Source organism: Podarcis melisellensis, assembly GCF_964234715.1.
Source record: "Podarcis melisellensis genome assembly, chromosome: 1".
NCBI lineage: Eukaryota > Metazoa > Chordata > Lepidosauria > Squamata > Lacertidae > Podarcis > Podarcis melisellensis.
In genome coordinates, this window is record NC_138528.1 from 43,200,903 (window position 1) to 43,225,632 (window position 24,730).

Sequence of the window (24,730 nt, forward strand, 5' to 3'; positions counted from 1 at the left end):
ATCATTTCCTTAGATCAAGGCAGGAAGCCCTTCTTGTTGTCCTGCTCTGGGAGAGTTAGATTATGTGGGGACACAGGATGAGTATGTGGACATTTTTGTCATGTTTGTGCCAGGTAAGGATCTTCTTGTCTGGGCTTTTGCTCAATATTCAGTATTAGTGTGGTATGTTAAGTAAAGATGCCTGTGTGTGTTTCCCCATGGGTTTTTCTCATTTTAAGGATGTGCTATTTTTTCCCTTTCTCTTTTTAATTTCTAAATTGAATTGTTTTCAGGGTGTGTTGTATGTGCCTTGCTCTGGGAACATTTGATGAAGGGTATGCTATAAAAGTACTCAGATTGATCAACATCTTCTGAGCCAAAGCAGTTGGAATACATGTGGGTGTGCAATCTCTTGCTAAACATTCAAGTAGCTCAGCCAGGTTTAGGTGGTGGGAGCCAAATTCTGCCTATTCCCTATATTCAGCAGCAGCATTGTAGAAACATTTCAAAACATTTAAGCACCAAGGAGAAATAATTCAGGGCTGTAGAACTGGGAGTGGCTCCGGGTACCAAGTGTGATTGTTGCACTCAGTACATGGCAAGTGCGTAACAGATAACCTTGAGCTGTCTTACAGCCCTTCTATGGTATTGTTGATTTCCTGCTGCAAAGGACAAAAAGTAAAGTGGCTCTTATATGCATTTGAGCCAAGGAAGAAAACAGTATGGCCCATGAAGAGACTGTGTTGGGTTTGGGCTGACTCATTAAAACCTGTATTGAATGAGCTGCTGAAGGAAGCATGCTGTACCAATTAATTGCCTTTACTCTGAATTTCCCTCTTCAACTTTAAAATTAGCAGTAGTGATGGAGCTCCCGCTGGTGCCATCAACACCGCAGGACTCTGATGTTTATTCTACAGCCAATTACCTGGGGCCAGTACCACAGTCCTGTCTCTTCTTTGTCTCTAGTGCAGTCTATTTTTCTAGTTTCACTTCGATGATTACATCCCTAAGCTTCTCTTTCTTTGGCCATGGTCAGTGATGAATGGTTTCTTTGGTCATGGTCAGTTGATAATGGTTAAGTTACAGAAAGACTTATTCCTTTGGGAATTTGCCCCATGATTCATAGTGTAAGCTGAGGCAAAGCATGGGTTGGGGCTAGGAGCAGAACACATAATATGAGACAAAAAAAATTCAAAAAAAAATTCAAGGGCAGTGTATGGAAATAACACTTTGCCTCATTTGGAACGGATTGTTAAATTGAGAACAGCACAAAAGCAGATTTACTGTAGACTTTTCTTACTGCTTTCTCACCAGTAATAATAAATATTTTGAATAAATAATAATAATTAACCTTTTCCCCCAACAGGATTGAAAGCGGATAAATTTTAAAATGACAAATGCTAAAAACATAGAAAAAGCCCTTGTTAAAAACAAGCATTGAAATAAAACTATTATTATTATTATTAAAATAAATAAATGAAACAAGCCTATGCATTTGGTAAAAGCTACAAAAGAGTTTTCTAAAGCTTATGTTTTAAGCAATATGCTGTTGCACTGAATTCAAAGTAATTGCACCATCCCAGTTGTGAATACAGAGGCAGAAAGCAGGATGTTAGTGACTATTTGGAAATGATATTCTGTTAAAACATATTTGAATGCCACCTATTCAGTAAGTTGGTATTAAAAAATTACTTGCATAATACGATTAAAAGAAGTTTAAAACTAGTCTTTACAAAAGTGAATGTGGGTTGAGAAGAGAAAGCACATGGGGAACAAAACTTAGGAAGGTCTGGATGAAAACACAGTTGAAAATTAACTGTGCCATGCTGTTGAGTGCTCTGTAGCAAAGACCCAATATGTACAGTGTATTGTTATAACAATAACAATTAATTACTGGAAAATTAGTGCATGAAGAAAGATACGAGGCCCACTATCCTCAGGACATGAACCCCTAGATCATCTAACTAGGTTTAGTTGACCTGAGGGGAGTGAAAGCCTTTGTAATTGAATGCGTACATACAGTTGTAAGAGTTACTGTTAGTTATTTGTTAACACAGTTAACTTACAGTCTGCTGTAGCTTAGCTGTGTTTCTGACTGTCAGCTGTTCTTACTCTATTGTGATTTAATGTGGTCCAGCAATCTCTCAAATGCGAGGTGACAGTTGCTTGTTGGTTCATTGTGAATAATAGTTTTTTTTAAAGGAGACACATTTTGTGTATGTGTGCAAATTAGTGCTTAGAGTATTCTCAAGATTATCCACCTTTAGAGATTGTATGTTAAATTTTCCCTAAATAAATAATGAAAAAGAAAACATTTAAATGAGGATGTGACCTAAATGTAGATATATCTGTTAGGCAAAGTTTGTTAGAGCTCACCTTGGTGCTAGTGTTTTGTTGATAGTCTGAAATGTAGATACTAATTTTTGTATGGTATGAATTTGTCTTAAAGAAAAAAGGCGATATATTGCTTGTTCAGGTTTTTATTGTTCGTTTTTACTACTTCACAATTGTTTTCCCCCCCTTTCTTGTCTAGTCCAATAGCAAGTCCCTGTCAGAGTCACTCTCATGTGGCATCCCCTTTGAACTCAAATGGAGGCATCAATGTTGTTGTTAAAGAGGAACCCGCAGATGACTATGATTATGGGCCAAGTGTATGTATGGAAGAAGTAGATGTGAAGCAGGAACAAGCGCGTAACATGGCAGAAGAATATTCAAATAGAGTTGACTCCATCCTGGAGAAGCGGCGAAAGAATCACAGGGAAGTAGGCAAGAAGGAAATGGAATTTGAATCCCGTAAGCGACCACAGACCAACCAGCTGGGTGTTGCCAAAGCAAAGATGTTGAAACTGGATAGTGGAAAGTTGCCTGTAGTCTATCTAGCACCCTGTTCAGTTACCAAGAATACAGTAAAGGTCTCTGCTCTTTCACAGGCCATATTGTCTCTTTCTAAGAGCGCAGAATCACCTTTGAGTCCTCCATTGGATTATTTGCCTACTTGTTTTGAAAATAACAGTGTCTCCAGCCCCTTTACAGCTTCGGAAACAGAGGAAATGCTAACTAGAAAACAGGTATCTGAAAATAATGTGCCACACAAATCACCTACAGCAAGAGATGTGCGATGGAAAAATACTGAAACCTGTAATAGTCTTACCATAACAAAGAAAGTATCTAGCTGTGGTCTCAAGGCCACTGCATACCGTGGCCCTTCTTTAGCTAACTTAGTGGGAGGGAAGACAAATGCATTCAAGAACCATATTTCCCGCAAGAGTATTGTTAGTAACCAAAAGGTTAGGTTGCCTGGCCCACGGAAAAGAGGAAGACCACGGAAAATAAGGTTTTCTGAAGTTGGAAGACCACCTAAATATACTAGAAAGTCAATTACTACAAGTAATTATGCCTCCTTTGGACCTGGCAATATCCATTTGGATGTTAAACCTGACCTTGAGGATGTGGACGGAGTACTCTTTGTATCATTTGCATCCAAGGTAATTCTATTTCTGAAATTTAAAGTTGTTAGAAGTACTAAGTCACATTATAAAAGCCATTAAGTTAAAAATCTGCAGATGTATTTCTTAATTGACATTGAACCATGGGATCTTGGAATTTGCTTAAGCTTTGCATTGTGGCTTTCTATATTATAAAACTCTTGATTATTAGCTCCAAATGTAATGATTTGGACTCCGAGGCTTGGGGTGGTATGCAACACTGTTTATCAAGGGGTGGTATATGAGTGGAGTTTTCACTCAGCAGGACTTCATCTTCGTCACCTCTACAGTCCCCAAAAATCTGCTTCAGAGGGTCCCCCAAACCTTTGGAACAGATAGAAAGTTTAGAGGGGTCTTCAGGGTGGAAGAGAGGAAGAATAGATCCACATGTGGGGTGACATACATTTTGCCAGAGGCAATCTGGTACACATATGGAAATCTCCATGGACTGCTAGTAGGGGACCAAAACGTGGTGTTTGGGGAACATTTGGGGGGCGGTGGTGGTATGTAGATCTACAACATTCTAAGACACCCCATTCAACCAATATTACCCCAAACCAATCCTGAAACAACAGCCCTCGTGCTAGTATAGTGAATTTCCTTACAATTGTATTCATTGGAAAAAGGAAAATAAAGAAACAAAAGGAGGGGGCAAGTGTGGGGAATTGGGTCCCCTGCTCCTGACCTGACCACATGTAGCCACCAGGGCTCTGGATGTAGTAGTTGCTCTACCATCAATTTCCCCACCACCTGGAGCTTTTGATTGTCTCTGGAATAAACCTAGAATAGTGTTTTGTCAATGCATATATTTTATTCTTTTTACATTTAGGAAGCCCTGGATATCCACAATGTTGATAGAGTGGAAGAAAAAGAAAAAAATCAGAATATTCAGACTTCTTCTCTGACTACATGTGAAAAAGAAGAATTGCAGAATATACATACTTCTTCACTGGATGCATGTATTAATCCAGGTAATAATGGGAATATTAAAATGGCCTATTAAGGGCCAAATCAGGTGTGCAGTTTCCCAGCTGGTGCAGATCTGCTTTAGAAACAAAACAAAAAACCTTACATGTTAGATGCAGAGAATCATTTAACTCTCAGCTAGTTTGGCCCTATGGATACTTCTCTTTCTCCCTAAATGGTCTAATGTTCAAGTTTGCCAAGCCGAGCAAATGCAGCAGAGCTGAAGGCTCATCCTGACTTCCTTATTTGCCACATTTCTGGGCACAGGTTTGGACTTTAAAGCTTCGTGTCCAAACATCTCTCTTTTAGTCCCAGCACTTTCGCTGGGAAAACCACGTTTTACCGCTGATTTAGAGCAAATAGCAATCAGGTTTTCCATGGCACAAAAGGAAGTCTGAATGAGCCCTGACCAGTTCTTTTTGGCAATTTGTCCCTGGCTGAATCTACACTGATCTGGAAAACGCTATTTAAAAAAAACACACACACACACACTAAAAATTAGCTCCCAATGCAATTTCCCATAGGCAAAAGATCACTGCTCTACAGCGCCCTCTGGTGTCACATTTTTATAATGCATTTTTTACATTAATACTCAACAGTGTCCCTAAGTCCACTGTTTCTGCTGCAAGAGGTTTGCAAGTTTCATAGAAATGCTAAGCATGTGGTCCAGCCTCTGAGGTTCTCTCTCTCTCCAAGTCTTTAAAATACTAAGTGAGGTGAGAGATGAGAAAAAAATGGCATTGACCCTGTACTGTTGGGAGACAGTGCAGTTGCCCTCATCCAGTTCCTCTCTCTCTCTTTTAGGAGTTGTTGGGGGAAGAGTATTGTGTGTGTTATGGGATTGGGGTAGAAAGTAAATGATGCTTAGTCAAGTGAATTAGAAATGGTAAAGATATTTAAGCAATTTAAATATGTGTTTCACAGACAGTCAGAGAATACTACAGCTGGAAACAGAATTGTTGGAAGAGTTGAAATCTTATAAGTACAAGCAGGTGATACATCCTAGTCTTCGGGAAGGTAAGTGTAAGCACTGTGAAGTATGTACAAGCTTTGCATTTACAATGCTGTATAGAATTTTTATATGGCATTTTCTTCTTGTAGTGGGACTAAAGCTGAACTTAGTGGACCCAACAATGAGCATTGATTTAAAATATTTGGGTGTGCAGCTACCACTAAGTTATTCTGATGAATACACATTGTGGAAAAACGTAAGGACCAATTCCAGTTCTTATGGTAAGTCACCATCTTTCTTAATACTACAATGAAGCTTCAAGTTTGAGTTACAGGATAGCTTTATGTCTTTAGAAGAAGCATTTCTGTTTTGGTAGAACAAATCAGGAACACTTCACTGTTATGTTAGCACTGAACTTTTGACTTTGCCTAAAAGATCTGCTGTTCAATAGATGCATTTACGATTAATTGTTTGGTCCCATATGGCGGTAAACTGAGGCTAAATATTTATGTACAGTTCAGCACACCTTTACCGTACTAATTTTAGTTGAGTTAGAAACACCTTACTCTGCATAGGATTGGGCAGTACTTAAAGGTAATGGTTCTGAAGGCTTTTTATGTAAAAATATACTGTAAGAGCATAATCTGTTAAATTGTTACCTAGCAGCACATAAAACTAGCTTGACTGTCTTTCCCACCAGATACTGGGCTTCCCTTTGTTTCCAGGACTGGAAAGACGAATGACTTCACAAAGATAAAAGGATGGCGAGGGAAGTTACATAGTTCTTCAAAAAATGAAGGTAAGATTTAGGATGTGTTTCCTGCTACTTTCTCTGAGCCAAATGAAATGGGGAAATGAACTCTCCAGACACCTGCACCCCAGAGTCACTTAACATAATGGATTAGTTGGCTGTCTGGGTATTCCATCTACAAAACCCCTAAGTACACTGTTAATCAGTAGCTGTAACCTGGTAGAATTATTGTCTAAACCTACATATTTGCTGCTTTGTGTTTAGCCTTGATTTGGCTTAGAGCTCTGTATGAACTGGGCCAATGTATAGAGTTGATATGATTGTTTATATCAGCCCCTGAAGAAGGAAAGGATCCTCTCCAAATTACAATCACCAATAAAGTTTGACATTTATTGAGAAATAGTTTGCTTTTGTGTACAACGTGCCTCCCCCTTTTGTTTACTTATGTTTCTAAGAGCTGGAAGACTTCCACTAACAGCACTAACCCCCCCCCCCCAACCACCTTTCTGCTTCTATAGTGGACAATGTTTCTTACCACAGCTACTCTGTACATCAGTTTCTAAAGCTTTTACCAATGTAATCTATGCAAACACATCATAATGAAGTTGACAATACTCAATTGAAAATTGATTTATGTGATTATTCAGGTAGCATTTTAGAAGGCTCCTTGAAGAATCGATCTGCCTTCTGCAGTGACAAGCTTGATGAATATTTGGAAAATGAAGGGAAGTTAATGGAAACGAGCATGGAATTCTCTCCTAGTACATCCAGTTGTCCTGTGGTTTACCAGCTTCCAACTAAAAGCACCAGTTATGTACGGACACTAGATAGTGTTCTGAAAAAGCAATCCAGTGTTACTACTACTAGCTCTTATACTTTCAAGCCTCTTTCTGTGCCTTCTGTCTCTAGAAAGAAGAGAGAGAAAATTAAGAATAAAAAGCAAGCAGGTTCTAGAGGCAAAGAAAAGTCACCCCAGAAGGCTACAATAGGTTTGCCTGTTGTAACAAAGCAGAAACGCAACTTGACAGCTTTGGAAGAGAAAGTCACTAAGTCTCAGCCGAGTAGTCAAGCAGTTAGTGAGATAGATGCTCTCATGGCATCAGGCACAGAAGAAAATGTACAGGGGAAACCGCGTCAGGCACAGCAGCAGCAACAGAGTAATCGCTTGCCAAGTTTATCAAAGACTCAGTTGAAGCTGATGGATTTGGAGGTTTGCGCATTGTGGGATGGTAAACCACGGACTTACATTACTGAAGAACGAGCAGACCTATCTCTGTCTACTTTACTCACTGCTCAGGTGAGTTACTCTGTTCATGAAAGTTTAACGGTGACTTGCCTTCAACATACTTTCCATTTCTGAATAATGGTGTTAATAGACATACCTCTATGGTGAGGGATTTCTACAATTTAGGGGTAGCTAAAGAGATAGTCATCCCTGGGGTTATCATTCCCTGCACTCTTAAGGGTGACGAAACTACAAACATCTTAATACACAAGAGGGTCTGTTGGGATGGAGATAGGCTTCAAATACCTGAAAGACTTGAGTTGTTTAGGGTCTTAAACACCAGTGAATTGGGTCCAGGAGCTGGCAACTACATGTTGGCCTCTGTCTGTCTCGAAACAGTGGGGTGTGCCTCTGGGAGCAAAGTCAAATCACTGCATTAGGCTTACCGAAGTGACTTTCCAGGGCACAAGCCTGAGTAGTGTGTATGGAGTTCCTAGACAGCCCAGACAACAAAACCCCCCTCTTGGCTTCGCTGATGTGGTCCAAAGGAAAGCAGAGCAATACGTTTGGTACCAGCTTAGCTACAGGAGTTGCCTGAAAGAGGCGTACGAGGTGCCATCCAACCATCTTAGGGACTCCACTCCAGATTTGTGTAGGGTTTAGTCCTTAGCCTTTTCTCCTTCCAAAGATATCCCATAAGGCAGTGCAGGTTTAGGATCAGAGTTTTCCTTCTCCTAAATGGGCTACCTTCCCAGGTTGATGAGCCTAACTCCTCTACAGCATGTGCAGAACCCACCTTGATCATGGGACCCATTATTGGTCTCATCTGCTCTATTTGCCAGAGCAATGGCAAATTGCATGCGAGGGAAGCCCCTAATTCACCAAGGGTATGAGACCCATTGGCTACCGTCACCTGATTAAGCTGGCCAATTGAAGCCATTCCTGGGATGTGGCCGCTGTTGCATGCTGACAGGTTTTAGGACCCACAGGTGAAAGCTGAGCGCAGGTGGACAAACTACCCCAGAAGGAGCATGACGTCCCCCACCAGAGGTACTACCCCTCCTCTAACACCCCATAACTGGAAACTAGTGCAGCTGTTTTAAAGCAGACTTACACTTGCAATATATTGGATTCTGGATTAATGACTATAATGATAAGATGCCCTTCTGATTAAAAATACAGTCATATTTACATTGGTCAAATGCACATCCCCATTCTATTGGCTACATTATTGCTGGAATTATGTATTGCAGATAGTCTATTTCAGCAAAAACAATGGCATCTTGCAGCACCTTAAAAGCTGTTGCTTTTGTTGCAATTGACTGAATACAGCTTCCCTCTGGATCTGAATTGTAGCTTATTAAGATACATCATTCTGTATCATGTAATTCAGGAATCTACATTGTGGTAATTATGTATGCAGATACTTATCTGGAGATTTGAGAAGAGTTATGTATCTACATTTTTCAGGCTTCACTAAAAAACAAACCTATCCACCAAATAATCAAAAGGCGAGCACCACCATGCAACAATGACTTTTGCCGGCTTGGGTGCATCTGTTCTAGCTTAGCTCTTGAGAAACGTCAGCCTACGCATTGCCGCAAGCCAGACTGTATGTTTGGCTGTGCTTGCCTAAAAAGAAAGGTAGTCCTAGTTAAAGGAAGTTCAAAGGAAAAGAAGATCCTGGAGGAGTCTCTGTGTGGAAGGAATAGATTGTATTGCGAAAGTGAAGTGAAACAACAGGAAGAGGTGATGGAAAAAGAGGAGAAGAAAGAGAAACTGAAATTTAAAGATAAGAAGAAGAAGAAAAAGGTGGAATATAGTAAGTATAATCAATAGCAAGCAGCTACTTCTTTTTGTAGGTGTTTGTAATTATGTGTGTTTCTGAATTAAGTACCAAATGAGAATTTGGAAATAAAACTTGTCCATAAGACATTTAAAATATCAGTATACATGGGTTTCAGTTTATCCAAAGCTAATTGCAACTTAATTTTATTGAAACTAGTGGAGCATGTTAAACAGCGGACTCATTTGGCATTAATGGGACAGGCTGCTATCCTTTACATACTTACCTGGGAGTAAGACCTATTTAGCACAAGGGGGCTTGCATCTGCGATAACATGCATAGGACCAGGAGGTTTTGTATGTACCTCTCTGTCTCTGCCGTAAACTTCCCTTTCACCCAGGGGCATATAAATTACACAAGCTTGGAGCTCTTTCTCCATAATATAAAAAATGGGTCATCTTTCTCATTGGATAATGCTTGTGTGATATTTTTATATTAGAGTAGACAATAAATTATTAAATAAATTATTAAATCTTTCTACTAGCTATATGTGGTACAGAGCCAGAAAAGCCTGTTAAGAACTTTCCACTGTGGGTTAAAGTAGATGGAGAAATGGATCCAGAACCAGTTTACATCCCAACACCATCAACTATAGAACCAACAAAATCTATGCCACCTGTTCCAGAGGTCTTAACATCCGATGGCAAACCTGCAGCTGGTGAAGGCAAACCTGCTACCAGTGGAGTCAAATCAGCACGAGTTTATACGCCTAGACCCAATCCAGTGGTAAGCAAAAGAAACGAGATTTTGAAGCTGAATCAGGAGTATTCCACTTGTTTATGGCAAAGGCAACCCAAGACATTTGTTCTTTAATTCTAGTATGGGAACATGAACCAACATATTGGGAGTGTACCAAACTGGTAACATGGGGGAATGGAAAGTGAAGAATTAACAGTATCCTGCTGGCTAGGGATGATGAGAGTTGTAGCCCAAAAGCAACTGGAGATCCAAGAGAGCTCTAGAGAGAACACTTTTTATCCAGCAGATAAAGTATGTGAAATATACTTAACTGTCTGTCCTATAAGTTAAATTCATTGCACAGAGGAAACATTTTCTCAGAAGCATTATATGGTTGTATCCACTTAGTACCCTTGTGCAAGGGGTTTTGAACAGCTGGAGGCATCTGCTAATGGACAAAGGGAGGCAGGTTTTCTTATTTCCTCCCTGCAGCCCCCCAGAACAGTTGTTGGGGGGCATTAGGAGCTACAGTGGGAGGAGGAATTAGGAAATCACCTCTACTCTTTTGTTATTGGACATCTGCTGGAGCAACATCACTAAGAGGACCAGCTGGATTCTGCCATAATCTTTACCTAGGTGCTCCCTTTGGCATTTTGTCTAGGTTATTTGGTGATAAAAGTGGAGAAAGGGAATGGTGGAACAGTGAGGCTTTTCCGTGGATGCACTTCTAACTTGGAAATCCATTTATGTTGGTTTATAGATTCGAGAAGAGGATAAGGACCCTGTCTATATATATTTTGAAAGCATGATGACTTGTGCTCGTGTTCGGATATATGATCGTAAAAAACAGGAGAAAAAGCAGCAACAGAGGTGCCCTTGGAATTCTGAAAAACACATTGAAAAGGTAAAATGTTGTGCCCTCATATTTCCTTTATTAATGCACTCTGAGTAAAAAATAATGACATCAGACAAACACCTTCATTATACTGTTTTTAGACACCTACAGAAAACCTTTTCTGTTTAAAGCCTAACCAGACCCATGATCTGTTCTTAAATCTGTAAATGTTTTACTGGGTTTATTATTTTTAAAGTTTTTAGATGCTTTGAATGTTTTAAATATGTGTATATATTTTATCACAGATTTGGTTGTTGCCCTGAGCTCCTTGGGTAGGAAGGGCAATATATAGGGAGATTACCCTCTGGAGCTATTATCAGCCACAAGGGGATGGGAGGGGTTGGGGTGGGGGGTTTTTTGAGTTTAGCTGGCAAGAAACATTATAACATTCTCTGCACGTACTCCCAGGCATCCATATATTGTAGTCATATGGCAAAAAATGGGGTCCAGCCATGCCTAGTATTCTGCCCTTTGTGAACTATTATATGATGAAAAGCTTTGCACAACTGCCATATTTCTCATTATTTGTTTCCAGGGTTTGAACTCTGTCTTTAAATATATATTATTATTGGAAATGTGATTCCCCCCCCCCCCGGTCTTATCTTTTCCTCTTCTTTTAAATCTTTTTCCCAGGAGCATGATCCTGAGCCCCAGCCACTTGATTTGGAAGATGATAAAGAGCCCGGAGGTAAAATTAAAAACATGAACTTTGTCCCCAGATTCCCAAATCCTGGAGTAGGTCTTTCGGGATAGGTGATGAGTGTGGGACTCCTAGACATTCTGGGGAGGGTGACGATGAGATACATTAAGCCTTCCTTTTGGCCAGTTGACAATTGAACCTACCCCTGCTTTTTCAAATAAACAGGCATGGCAGCCTTGCAGTGGAACAACAGAGGGATGGAAAGTGTTCCAGTAAGGCAACTGGGTGGTTAACTCACCTACCCCAATTTATCTATAATGTTATAAGGGAATGACCGCATTCCCATTAACCTGGGAAGAAGAGAAGCAGAGAAGAGCTGCTGCTGTCTTTGAATGTTTCCCTGTGTGCTGTGTTAGGCTATCACATTCTTTTCTAATGTCATTGTTAGATTATGGCCATAGATTTTTTTTTCACAGCAGTGGAATGCTTAGAATTAATTATGCTCAGGGGCTCTGCATGCTTGTATAATTCATTTTCTGTACTTTAACACCTATTGGTGTTCCCAGGACAGCTCGTGGAACAAGCATTTGTGGTGGAGGGGTATACGTAAGTGAGCTCAGAAGAGTAGCTCAAGTTCCTATTGTTTGAGAAAGATGGGCTTAGTTGTTTGTTTTGCCTATGTTAAAATGCTACTGGTTGTGCCACATCTCAGGAGATTGACCCAAGCACTCTTGATTACTTGCAGTTATACACACAGAGACATACAGAAACATCCTTCCCTCCCCGCCCCCCACGTATCCTTGAACTGTAGTGATGTCTCTTGCTTCCCGAGATTGGAAAGATATACGTAGAAATGTGTGACTTGCGTAGCTAAAATGTAGCCTAGTGTGCAAAGGTTTTGAGTCACATCCATTGCTCAGCCCACTTTTGCCTCTGACATTGCTCATGACTGGAATGTGGCCCCCAGACTGCAAAAGGTTCCCCAGCCCTTTGATACATTTTTGGCCATCCTACCTTTAAAACTGATAGTGTTGCAACTTGGTAAGAAATGATAATGTAACCACTGTACCTTTCTGGCAGATAGAAATACGGTATTTCATTGAGAACAAGGGGTGGAGAACAGGGCCCACTTCTTAGACATGGGGACTAATTAGGCATTGTTAATTAGGAAATGTTGCCCAAGTATTTAATTTGCTTGGTTTCCTCTGCTGCTGCAACACTAAAGAAACCTGTTTCCATTTTTTTTTTCAGATAAAACCTGGTGGTTTTCCTGTAGTGCTGGGGATCCATCAACTTCATATGTACATCATACTACACGAGATGGAACGACCAAACTAATTGAGATTGTTTCTGATTGCAACTGGGAGGAAGATCGCAATGAGATCTTGAACCTCCTGTCACAGCATGTCAAGAGTAAGATGCCCAAATCCCTTAAAGTAGGAAATTTTGTTATTGATCTAGAATCTGAAACCAAAACGTGGGATGAGAAGAACACTCCTGTCTATTCCTCCCGGGTGAAAATCTCCATGCTATCCAGTCAAAACAAGGATGAAAAGGCTCATATTTCTGTTTTGGAGGCTTCTGATAATAGATTGTCACCATGCAAAAAGACAGAAAAAATGACATTCTTAACAGCTGGCATGTTACGGGAGAGGAGGAAGAAAGGATTACCTTTTTATGCTGGGCTTTCTCCTGCTGGAAAGCTGATTGCTTACACATGCAAATCTGATTCGAATTCCTCATCTTTGATTCAGGTGGGTTGCATTTCTTATGCTTTGATGATTTTTTAATGTGTTATTTTTAGGACACCAGCCAGTTTTTTTCTCGTGTATCTTTTGCTCATTGAGTGGAGAAATACAGCTAGCATGGCATAGGCCTTTCCTGTGGGGCCAGGAGGGCAGTCTCCCAATCTTCTAACTGGAGGAGAAAGAGGAGGCTCTAGGCCCCAATGCCTTGACTCCCTGGCCAGAAGGCAGCAACAAAACCCCAAGGCCAGCTGTCCAGAGTATCTTGTCATTCTCACATATCCCCAGTGTGCAGTAAAAGGTTGGGTCCACGTTTGAGATAGGCACAGGTTTGAAAATATTTCAGTTCCGGTTGTAGGATGTTGGAGAGGGTGAAACTGAGATATGCCATGGAATTGCACGGGATCCTCTGACAAATTCTTTCCTGCCCCAGTCTCTGGCAGCCCAGTGTTGCTCCTCATGAAGCCTGCTGCTGCCCCGGTGCCCAGAGCTAAGCCGTGGCTTGACTTGGCATTAAGTCTGAACTGAGGCTTGAGGTTCATTTAGTTCTAGATAAACTACAAGCTGTAAATATAGTTTCTTCTTTGCCTTACTGCTCATAGTTTATCTCTGGGAGGCAACCTAAGGGCCCAGGTTCAGACATAATGCTAATTTAAACCATGACATAGCTCTGAATAGCAGTACCAGAGGTGGAGGAAAGCAACCACAATGTTTCCTGTGAGTACCCATATGCTCAGTGCTTTCTCACTTAGCCATGGTTTGGCTTAGCAGTATGTGCAAACTGGACCGGTGTCTGAATTAAACCAATTATTATCTACAGCGATACCGGGTGATAACCACGGTTAGTCATATGCAGAGTAAACCCATTCAGATCGATGGACTTAAATTATGTAAGCCCATTGATTTTAGTGGATGTAATGTATGACTTGGTTAGATAACATTCATTGGCATTGGCCAGTAGTCTCTCTCAGTATAAAATAAATACCCTGTGGTATGTGATAGTCATAGTACACTGGATTCTCCTGATCTGCTGGATAGAGGAGTGGTCAGCTGGGAACCTTTTAGCCCACTCTCTTTGGAAATCTAGCACTTCAGGGTTTGGGAGACCAAGGCTACAATCCTGTTCCTACTTTATTGGGAGTAAGCTCCGTTGAACAGATTGCAAACTTGCATAAAATTAGGTTGTCTTTGCTTGTACATGTAAATAGAATTTGTATTCTGAGTCTATGTAATGGCTAGACTGAGTGTTGGACCTGGACTGGGAAAACCCAAGTTTAAATCTTCATCAGCCATGAAGCTTACTGGGTGACCTTTTAAGACAGAATGAAATTTCAAACATATCATGGCATTGGCAGTCAACTATCTAAGGTGGAGGAATAAGGAACTGAACTGGGCTAGAGCTCCTTGTGTGAGCCTAATTAGTGCTTTGGATCCCAGGCATTGTTAAAAAGAAAAGAAAAAAAGACAGGGTTAGCAACTGTTTGTATATTTCTCTTTTTATTGCAGGTTAATGGTAAAAAATACCCTCAAGCCAAACTGCTTCTAGGACAGATGGGAGCATTGCATCCAGCCAATCGACTTGCTGCTTATATCACAGGCAGGCTGCGACCAACAATGCTTGACCTATCAACACTCAGTACTGCAATCTCCAAGGCAGAGTCCGATGCTAAGCTTGCTTCTTCTGAGCCACAGTCAGCTGAAGTGCCCACAACAGAAATTTCCAAAACACCATTTTCCAGTAACACTACATCCACTTCCACTGTAACATCACCAAATGCTCAAGCCTCAACACAGAAGCAGATAGGTAAGTCAAAACCTTATTTTCTGTATTATAAATTGTCTGAATTGTAAAGCATAAAAAGCATGGAAGGTGAGAGTATAGTATTCATATTTATTTATTTATTTACTGTAATATCCTTCATTAAGCTGCTTTGAGACTTTTTTTTTTTGCCACATGCAGCAACATTATACACATGATTAGGTGCAATATGTTGAAAATGAGGCATTGTAACCAGTAAGTGTTAATTGGGAAAGTGAGGCCTTAGCATAAAACTAGGTTGAGTGCTGTTATAGTTTGCGGAATGGAAAGATGAAAACTGCTAATAGTTTTGACTTTGAAAACCTTTCTTTTCAGCTGCTCGGCCTTTACTACACAACGTGGCGTCTCAGTTGGTTATAAGCGCCGTTGGGGCACTACACCAGAAGGTTCCTGGAACTAGAATAACCCAACCTCTGACGGGACCACAGAAATTTAATATCAAATCTATGCCGCTCTCCCCTGGGGCAACTACAGTTACTCCTCCTGCTATTACTGTGTCATCACTTGCTGGAACTACTGCTAGCCCTGCACCCTGTATCAAAGCTCCCTGCTCTTCTGGCACCGCCAAAGCAAATGCTGTTGGAAAACCTGAAAACAGGACTGTATCAACCACAGCTACTAGGGCTCCTGTTAAAATAGCAAAATCACCTGGAATTGCTACGCCAGTTGCGACTGTAGCTTTGCCTGGAATAGGCCCATCAACCGTTGGTATTCCAGTTTCTGCAGCATCTCTATCTACAATCTTAACCACAACTGCATCTGTGACCTCGGTGCCCACACCAACTTCGCCAGTTAGCTGTATTGCTCCTGGACTCTCAGGAATTAACAAAAGTCCTTTATCAAATCAAAAAGCAGGTAAGGTACCCGTACTGATGGACCAGTTCTTGCTGGTCCACACACCTGTCACTTTGTCTGTCTGTTATGAGAGACTGAAGTGCTTGGCAGACTTTTTGAGTGAATAAAGCCTTGTCTTAAAATGCATTTCACTCATTTCAAATGAGAAAATACTTTGCATGAGTTTTCTCAGTGTTGATCAAAATGTCAGATTTTTCAGCTGCAAAAAATAATAATAAAAGGACCTCCCAAGGGGGCGGGGGGCGGAGATGATGGCAGTTTCTTTTCCAAACTTTTCCTTGTTTTTGTTCGCCTCCTCCCCCAGAACCTTCATATCTCTCCTTTGCTGTCTGCAGTGGTTCAATACTTGTCCGCCAAATAACTTCTGCACAGCAAAGTTGATGCAAAAAGACTTCCTTGTGGGTAGAAAGTATGAGAATATCTGGTTTAGAATAAAAGGGACTTTAGTGAATTGACATGAACTTGTGTGTGTAGAGATGTCCTGGGGAAAATTGGTAAGAACTGTTTGAAATGGGTTTGTATTCTTTCAAGCCCACTTTTGCTCTTGGGAAGTTGCTTCCAGTTGGGGAATTAAATACTAGTTGCTAGAACAAACAGCAGAAGCTGTTGCTTTCATATTATTGTTACAAGTCCCTTATAATGATCTGTCTGATACCTGCTGGAAGCAGAATGTAGAAACTGATGGAACTTTGGTCACATAGATTCTTCTTTGTTTTTTTTTTTTAAATGCTCTGTAAATCTTGCTGTATAAATGGGACTTTGTTAAGAAGAGTGTTATTTCCTAATATGGCAGGTACTACAAGCCCTCCAGGATTGTCTCCTGGAGCAGAGAAACGCATGGGACCACAGCTGCTTTTGATTCCAGTACCTCAGAGTTCTCCTACATTGCGACCTCAACAAAACACACAAGTTGCTCAGGGGAAGAGAATGATTTTGCAGCCTCTAAGGAATCCTGCTGGTGTGAATCTCTACCGACACCCCAATGGGCAGATTATCCAGCTTGTTCCGCTGCACCAGTTCCAACCTGCAGGACCCCAACCTAGTTTATCACCCGTAATGTTACGTAATCCAGGTACAGAATGCTGCACATCTTATTTATTTTATTTTCTGAGAGAGAGCAGTTAAATACTGGGGGAGGGGAAGCATAGTTTCCTATAATTGTGCATCTATTTTTGTTCAGTGCCTAAAGTTAGTTTTAAAAAATTATTGTAATTCATATGCTGCCTTTTAATATAAAATGCTTCCAGGCTAGGTCTCAAATACGATATAAATATACATTGCAGCGGCAATAGCTGTAAAATCAGAGGAGCATAAAATAAAAGTCTTAGGAAAATTAAGTACTACGGTTGAAGGCATCAGGGTAGGTGTCATGCAAGCCTCCCTCAGAAGAGTGTTCTGATAATAGGGCCATCACCCACCACCAAGGTAGCTAGTTGCATCCAAGTCCACAGGGGGCAAGAGGACTGCCCAAAGGAAGTCTTCCAATGACTTCTGTAGCCTGGTTTGTACAAAATGTTGAACCATAGTTGAAACTAAACTTTGGTATAACCCAATTGAAGACGTGCAGGTGCTCATAGCTAATGTATTTCTGGCTGCTGCGCTGCCAGAAACAAGCCGGAGTTTATTACTTATTAAATTTATATCCCACCCTTCCTCCCCAAAGAGCATTGTCATATGTTTGAACCCAGTCTCATGGTTTGTTTTGAGAGAAACCATGAGCAGTGAGCCAAAAACAAAACAAAATTTTCCCCCTTTCAAAACTATCCTTGCACAGTTTGCTTTCATCAAACAAAAATGAGTTATCAGGTGGCAAGAATTACTAATAGCATTTCTCAATTCATTACAGGATCTGTTGTAGAAATCCGGTTGCCAAGCCCTTCTAAGCTTCCTGAGGTATCTGTGTGTCAGTCCTCTGTGGTTTCATCAGTGATCCCAACCACCCTGGCTGCTTCGGTTCTGTCTGCAACGCCTCCTGTATTGTCTGTTTCTCCAACAACAAAGGCCATGTCTGTTTTGCCCGAGACTGCAACCACTGCAGCTGCTTCTATATTATCTGGAATCCAAACCATCTCTGCTCCTTTAATGTTATCTGTGCCCCCTACTGCTGGGGTTCCTTTGGGGTCGTCTGTTGCCCCTTCCATTATGCCTATGCCCCCTGCTCCTGAAACTCCTTCAGTTTTGCCTGTGCCCACTGCTGCTGAGGACCCTCCTGCTTTGACCATGCCCCTTAGTACCACAGAAGCTTCTGTATTACCCAGAACCCCTACCACTGAGACCCCATTAATGTTACCTGTGCTCCCTACTGCTTCACCCATATCTTCTGCCACTGAAGCTCCTTCAGGGTTATCCATGTCTTCTGCTTCAGCCGTGTCCTGTGCTGCTGAAGCTCCTTCTGCTTCAACCATGGCCCCACCTATAGACCAGACGTCGCAGGCCATTGGATCTGGGCCCACACTTCCTATTTCAGCTGCTCAGTCAGAACCGGTCATTTCTCCTGTCTCACAGGCTGGCACTTTGACTATGAGGATTTCTCCTTTGGGGGTTAGTCAGACAACTTCAGATTCTAAAATAACATGCGACACCAGCAGCACACCAGATAGTACAGATCATCTAATAGCTCTTCAGTCAGGCAGTTTTGCCTTGCTTCAGGTTCCAGGGCAGAAGAAAGTTCCAACTTCCATTTTGAAACAAGTTGAGGTAAATAGCACATCTCCGAAAGATGAGTTGAGTTCAGTTAAGCCAGAAGGAAAGACAAGATGCTTACAAGAGGTGGAGGCTATGGGGTCAGAAGTCACAATGTCAGATTCCAGACAGGAAGAAAATAAGTTGCCAGAAAACCATTTAGAGCCCTCTTGTGAAAAGCTCACGTGTGACAGGAATGCTATAACCTCAGAGACAGCCGAGAAGGATGCAGAAATCTTGGAAGAATTAGCAAGTGATGATCCTATCCTTGAACCTGAGATTGCATCATTGGACCGCTCCAACATCAGCCAGGAAATAAAGTCTGGGGGAAATAAAGTGATGGCTAATGTTAAACATCCTGAAGACACCCCAAATGAAGTTTCATGTAGTTCTGAGAACGTTACTGAGAGTTGCAGTCAAACTGCAGTCCTTGCACATGATGCATTAAACAAGCAGAAAGTAGCACAACTAAGGAGCTCAAATGAGGAAGAATCGCACTCTGAGCAAACACAAAGCGCAGCAACTGATTCAGAAGGAGCTGAACAGAAACAGTTAGAAACAGATGAGGAAATGATTATTGAACCATCTCAGAAGCCTTGGGATGAGTGCAAGGTACAAACGAATTGTGCAGAAAAACTGGAAAAAAACACGAAATCATATCTGAGTCCACGGGGAAATGAAGACCAGGAACTACTAGGGCAAAACATGAAGGAAAAGGGTCATTCTGTGGCAGTACAGAGGGATAGAGGCGAGGTCAGAAGGAAGCATAAGGTTACTAGTGCAAATGGTCAAAATACCACCTTGGGAAGCAAATATGTAAATAACGCACTAGAATTGTCATATAAAAGAGATACTGGTGTTCAGAAAGATAACTTGACTGTTAAAGATGGGCTTGTTCAAGTTAGCCAAACTTGGAGCAAAACATCGAGGCCTTCAGATGCTTTGGAAAACAAAAATAAGAATGGTGCTGATGAGTTTGTAAAGAAATTTCCTAAATGTGAGAAACAACAGAATATACTGAAAACCAGCTATCACAGAAAGGATTCTCTGCCTGCCATTATAAATATTACCACGGATAATACAGAAAAAGATGAAAAAACAGATGATTCTGCAGATGAGATGGCCGACGAAGCATCTGGCTATCAAAGTGAAGATGTAGTGAATGTAGAAACACTGGTGAGTACATCTTTAAATTGGAAGCACAAGTCATTGTAATATTGTTTTGCTGGTTTTATATGGATTTTGCATGCTGTCATTTCTTTCTTTCCCTCCAACGATAGTGCCAAAGACTTTTATGTTCACTCAGCCCTTGGTTTGTGCCCTGCATCCTATGATTTTGTACTATTCCTGATTATTAGTTTGTGATCAGCTGTATGTATTGGTTTTCAGGTAAGTAAAAGTTTGAAAGCCACAGACATTAAGTAGGTAAAAAGAAGTATTAGGTAAGACATTAAGAACTGTGATGAGGACAGAGCAGGTAGTGGGAAGGAAGAACAACGAAGAACTGCAAGGCAGGGGTGGACTTAAGGTTATAAATCACTGCCTTATAAAGGAGGAAACTATTTAAATACTTTAAAACTGAATTCTTGGCCAATTATACAAAAAATAATGGGTTGTTTTCCAAAGTGAGTAGTTTAAATAGAAGAGCAATTCTAAAAATATTTCCAGTTACAGATAGGTAGCCGTGTTGGTCTGCCATAGTCAAAACAAAAAAAATTCCTTCCAGTAGCACCTTAAAGACCAACTAAGTTAGTTCTTGGTATGAGCTTTCGTGTGCATGCACACTTCTTCAGATACACTGAAAGAGAAGTTTCCAGACCCTTCTATATAGTGAGAAGGTGGGGGGGTATTAGTCAGAAGGGTGGTGGGAATGGGTGATGTGCAGATAGCTGTGATGAGCCTGTTGACGACTCTTAACGACTGCAATAGGTATTACAGGAAAAAGCAAGAGGCGAGAAGGTGAAAAGTGGCTTTGTCATGTATAATGAGATAAGAATCCAATGTCTTTGTTCAGACCAGGTTTCTCCATGGTTTTAAGTTTGATGATAAGTTGCAATTCAGCAGCTTCTCTTTCCAGTCTATTTCTGAAATTTCTTACACCATTTTTCTATTACACCATGAAGATATGTGGGTTTTTAATTGGTATCAAGATTCAGCATACTTCTTCCCCCATTGCTAACTTTTCTTTGCTTCAGGATAACTTGTTTATTTTCGTATGATTTGTATTTTTAATTTTTATTAACAGTTTAAAAAGAAAATACTTGCAATTTAGAATGAAGTTGTTTTCTTTTTTCTGCCTGTTTCTTTTACAACATGGAACATTTCTGTTATATCTACAGAATGTAAATGCATTCCGCAGTTACATGAGAGTAGTAACAAAAGATTGTGCCTGACACTGCATGGACAAACTATCATGTTTTCAGTTGTTATGATACAAAGTTTCAGATTAAACTGATTATTGTTTGCTTATACTTTTACGTTTATGAATTCTGCTATACTTCCTCAGTGATTCAATACTTGTTTTTATATCAATGTTATATCTGCTTTAGTGTTAAAAATACTTAATTTTATCAATGCAGTTGTTGCATAGAAAAATTGCTGTGAATTATATCATCACTTCTTAAAGATGTAGTTTTTTCTTACATACTTATCTTTTAAAAAGAACTAGCATGTCTTGCTGTGAATTGTCTGTAAGTTGAGCATTGTCTTTTAAATCTTGTTCCAGAGTGAAAGTGAATCTAACGGCTCAGAGGAGAATGTGGATATTGAGACTGTGGAGGAACTTACAGAGCAAATTAACATTGCTCGGCTGAAAGCTACAGCTGCCCATGTCATATTGTCCAAACAACTGTAAGCATTTAAAATAATAATAATAATTGTAATATTTTTACCATCAATTATGTAGTTCTAGATCATTAAAAATGTCATGATCCCACTTGACCTAGGCGCTAATGAGACCTCTTTGGAGGAAGAGGCTTGAGGCCCCATTAGCACCCCACTGCCACAGAAGACATTGTGCTTCAGGGAACAAGATTGTTTCCTTGAGGCCAAGGTAGTTGACCTGGAGACCTTCAGAGACATTATAGCTGCACCACACTGCCATGGAGAATGAGGGTTTTGGGTGCCATTCTGAAGGGGGGGAAAGATGATCCTTATTAGGGACGCAGGACAAGAATTGCTCCTCTGAGGGACAGGGGCATCCATGTGTCTTAAGATAAACCCGACTGGAAACCCGCACAACCAAAATGACATCCATTTTTCTCTTACAGGAACTCTGTGCATGACCATTCTAGTCAGAAGATTGCCAAGACTCCCAAGGTAGATACATGTCTGTTTACTTGTTTTTCTTCTTCTCTGTAATACATGTTGCCAGTCCCAAAGATGCACCAGTTTATTTTTTAGTGTCTCTAAGGGTGGAGCAAGATGTGCCGCTGTTTACTACCTAATATGCAAATCCTGTATCATGCCCCGCTCCACCTCCATAATATTTAGTAAGACTTACCAGTGTTTCTCCTCCAGTGAGACAGAGTATATGAATGTCGAAAAGCAGGGAAAAACAGGAGAGCTCTGTATGGGGGTGCCATTGTTAACAGCATCTGGTTCTACTCTCAAGCTATAGGGGGCCAGCTTGGCTATGAGATATCCAGGACAAGAAAATGAAGGTTCCAAGGACTGGCTATTGCAGAAGAGTCTGCATTGCTATGTCCTTCCCCTTTGCACACATTGCTGTTCCCTGGGTCAGTAGAGAAGAGAGGAAAAAGGGGAAATCCAAGTGCAAGAAATTCAATATTTAAAAATGTATTTCGTTTCTAACACCTGGAGATTTTTCCTTTATTTTGGGGATTTTTTTTTTTGCTTGCTGGTGTTTCTGTCCCAATTTTAATAGTTTTAGTGAATCATTGGCTCAGGTGGCTTGCTCATAGTTCAGCCTGTCTAAGACAGTACTTTGTTCCTGCCATCTTATTTTAATGTTTTCTGCAGAATTAATTTGCTATATACTTTGGACTTTACTTGTGACCACCACCGCTGAGGGCATTCCTCGCACATGTAGTTGTGCCTAGATTTTGTAACACTCATTGTTCTAACTGAGAATCAATAGCTTTTGCTCTGGTTCATTCATGGCTCACTCATTTCCCATGCAGCATCTCCAGAGTCAGATACCTCCTTAAGCTCCACCTTTTAAAAGTTCCATTCAGTTTTGTTGAAATGCTGGACCAGGACTTAAAGTTATACATGTACGAGTCACTGTTTGGGCTGCATGTCTATATGTTTTGAACAGTTTGCAAGAGGAGCTGTGTTTTTCCTTTTCAGCCACAACCTGAATTGCCAAACAAAAAGCCAAAGAATGAGGAAGAAACCTTTTCAAATTACCGCGAAACACATACAGCAAATGAACGTCGCCGTCGTAAGGAAATGAGGAGACTCTTTGAAAAACTGAAGGTTACTTTAGGATTGCAGATGGTCCCCAAGGTTTCCAAATGTTTCATCCTGAAACAGGTTGGTATTTTATATCTTGGAGGGAGGCAGCAGGACAAAGTTGCATGTTGACAGAAAAAGAGATGGACATTTCGGCAATTACTATTCATCAAGTTACTATCATGGCAATCACCTGACTATAGAATCTTTGATTGATTGATTGATTGATTGATTGATTTGTTAGTGGTATAAATCAGCATAAATTGGATTTTTGAGCAAGAACAGTCACTCCAAAGAGAAAATGCTTTGTTTGGATTTTTAATGCTTGTATATCTCATGGAAGGAACTATATTAAAAAAGGCATCCCATCCTCTGTGTGAGAGAAGGGAGTGGTCCCTTTTCTAAGAGGGCAGCTCACAGGGATATTTAAGAATTGCTTGTCAAACTAACTGTTACTTTTCAAAAGATCTTCCCAATTAAGTAGAGACACATATTTTATTTATTCAGAAGACATCTTAAGTTTTTAATGTGTGATATTTTAGTGTATTTTTTGTTTCTATGGAAGCCGCCCAGAGTGGCTGGGGAAACCCAGCCAGATGGGCAGGGTACAAATAATAAATTATTATTATTATTATGAAAAGGTTTTAATTGATTAATCCAATGGATTGATCAACTGAGCATTTCATCTCTGCATTACATACTAGAAACTCAAAAGACATGTGAATAGCAATTGAAAACCTCTTAAGTGCCTATTTTGTGTCTCATCAATTCTTTTTCATAGCACCTTTGGTAAAAACAAAAGCAAAACAACTGCAGTTTATCATTCACACTCTGTTTTTGCCAGGTATTTGGCTTGCCTTCTTTGTAGAGTGCTGCTTTTCCCTCTAAAACGCTCTCAGGAGATCTATCTTCAGAATGTAGCAGAAGCAGTTTGCAGTTTTTTTGTTTAACTTTTCACAAATCTCTCTTCCACATAAGTAGGAAGAAAGAGAAGCTGCCTTTATTTACTTTTAGGTATATTCTACTGGAATCTAAAAGTGAGTCCTTGGTCCTTTTTCAGGCCTTGGAAGAGATACAGGGGCTAACGGATCAAGCAGACAAACTCTTGGGTCAGAAAAACTTGTTGATGCGCAAGCAGGACACCTTGATCCGTAAAGTATCTGCCCTTTCAGGTGAGTTGACATTAAAGAGAAAGCCGTAAAACCTGAAGAGAGCCTCTGGGATATGGGGATCCTGGGATTGTCCCAAGAGCTACTATTTCAAATACATGAAAGGTACTAAGTTGCTGAAGTTTTTTACTCCATGGAAATTAAACCCCAAGACCTGTAATAATAATAATAATAATAATAATAATAATAATAATAATAATAATAATAATAATAATAATAATATCATCTTTATTGTCATTGCCCCCTCTCAGGGACAACGAAATTACTTGGCTGCTCCATCCACCCAGATAGGGCACTCCACTCAAAATCAGAACAACTATAAAAACACTAATTAAAACAATATAATATAATACAGCAAGGAAGAGTAGATGACTTTCAAAGTCCAGGTTTCCCATTCAGGGCCGAGATCACTCTGGAGAAGAAGCTGTTCTTGAGACGGCTCGTTCTTGTCATCATCGTCCTGTATCTCCGTCCCGACGGCAGGAGCTCAAAGAGACAGTGACCAGGATGCGATGGATCTTTTACTATGTCCAGTGCCTTCCTATGGCACCTTGTGGCATAAATCTGCTCTAAGGTGGAGAGTGGGCAGCCAACAATGCTCTCTGCTGCCTTAACAACTCTGCACAA

At 40.5% G+C, this 24,730-nt stretch overlaps 1 protein-coding gene across 6 annotated transcripts in view; it reads left to right on the forward strand.

Annotated features, from left to right (window-relative positions):
• The window catches only part of LOC309368066 (MAX gene-associated protein-like), a gene marked incomplete at its 5' end in the record, with an annotated part of 37,803 nt that overhangs the window by 5,867 nt on the left and 7,206 nt on the right, over positions 1-24,730 (forward strand). For all 6 annotated transcript variants that reach the window (XM_081907849.1, XM_081907846.1, XM_081907850.1 and 3 more), the window contains 19 exons: positions 2,513-3,464; positions 4,294-4,435; positions 5,355-5,447; positions 5,532-5,663; positions 6,083-6,181; positions 6,781-7,430; positions 8,829-9,180; positions 9,689-9,930; positions 10,643-10,786; positions 11,411-11,465; positions 12,669-13,171; positions 14,669-14,966; positions 15,297-15,836; positions 16,630-16,908; positions 17,683-19,694; positions 21,244-21,368; positions 21,788-21,836; positions 22,830-23,015; positions 23,995-24,106. In XM_081907849.1, coding sequence (XP_081763975.1) covers positions 2,513-3,464; positions 4,294-4,435; positions 5,355-5,447; positions 5,532-5,663; positions 6,083-6,181; positions 6,781-7,430; positions 8,829-9,180; positions 9,689-9,930; positions 10,643-10,786; positions 11,411-11,465; positions 12,669-13,171; positions 14,669-14,966; positions 15,297-15,836; positions 16,630-16,908; positions 17,683-19,694; positions 21,244-21,368; positions 21,788-21,836; positions 22,830-23,015; positions 23,995-24,106 — 6,965 coding nt within the window. The remainder of the gene's footprint in view (positions 1-2,512; positions 3,465-4,293; positions 4,436-5,354; positions 5,448-5,531; positions 5,664-6,082; positions 6,182-6,780; positions 7,431-8,828; positions 9,181-9,688; positions 9,931-10,642; positions 10,787-11,410; positions 11,466-12,668; positions 13,172-14,668; positions 14,967-15,296; positions 15,837-16,629; positions 16,909-17,682; positions 19,695-21,243; positions 21,369-21,787; positions 21,837-22,829; positions 23,016-23,994; positions 24,107-24,730) is intronic.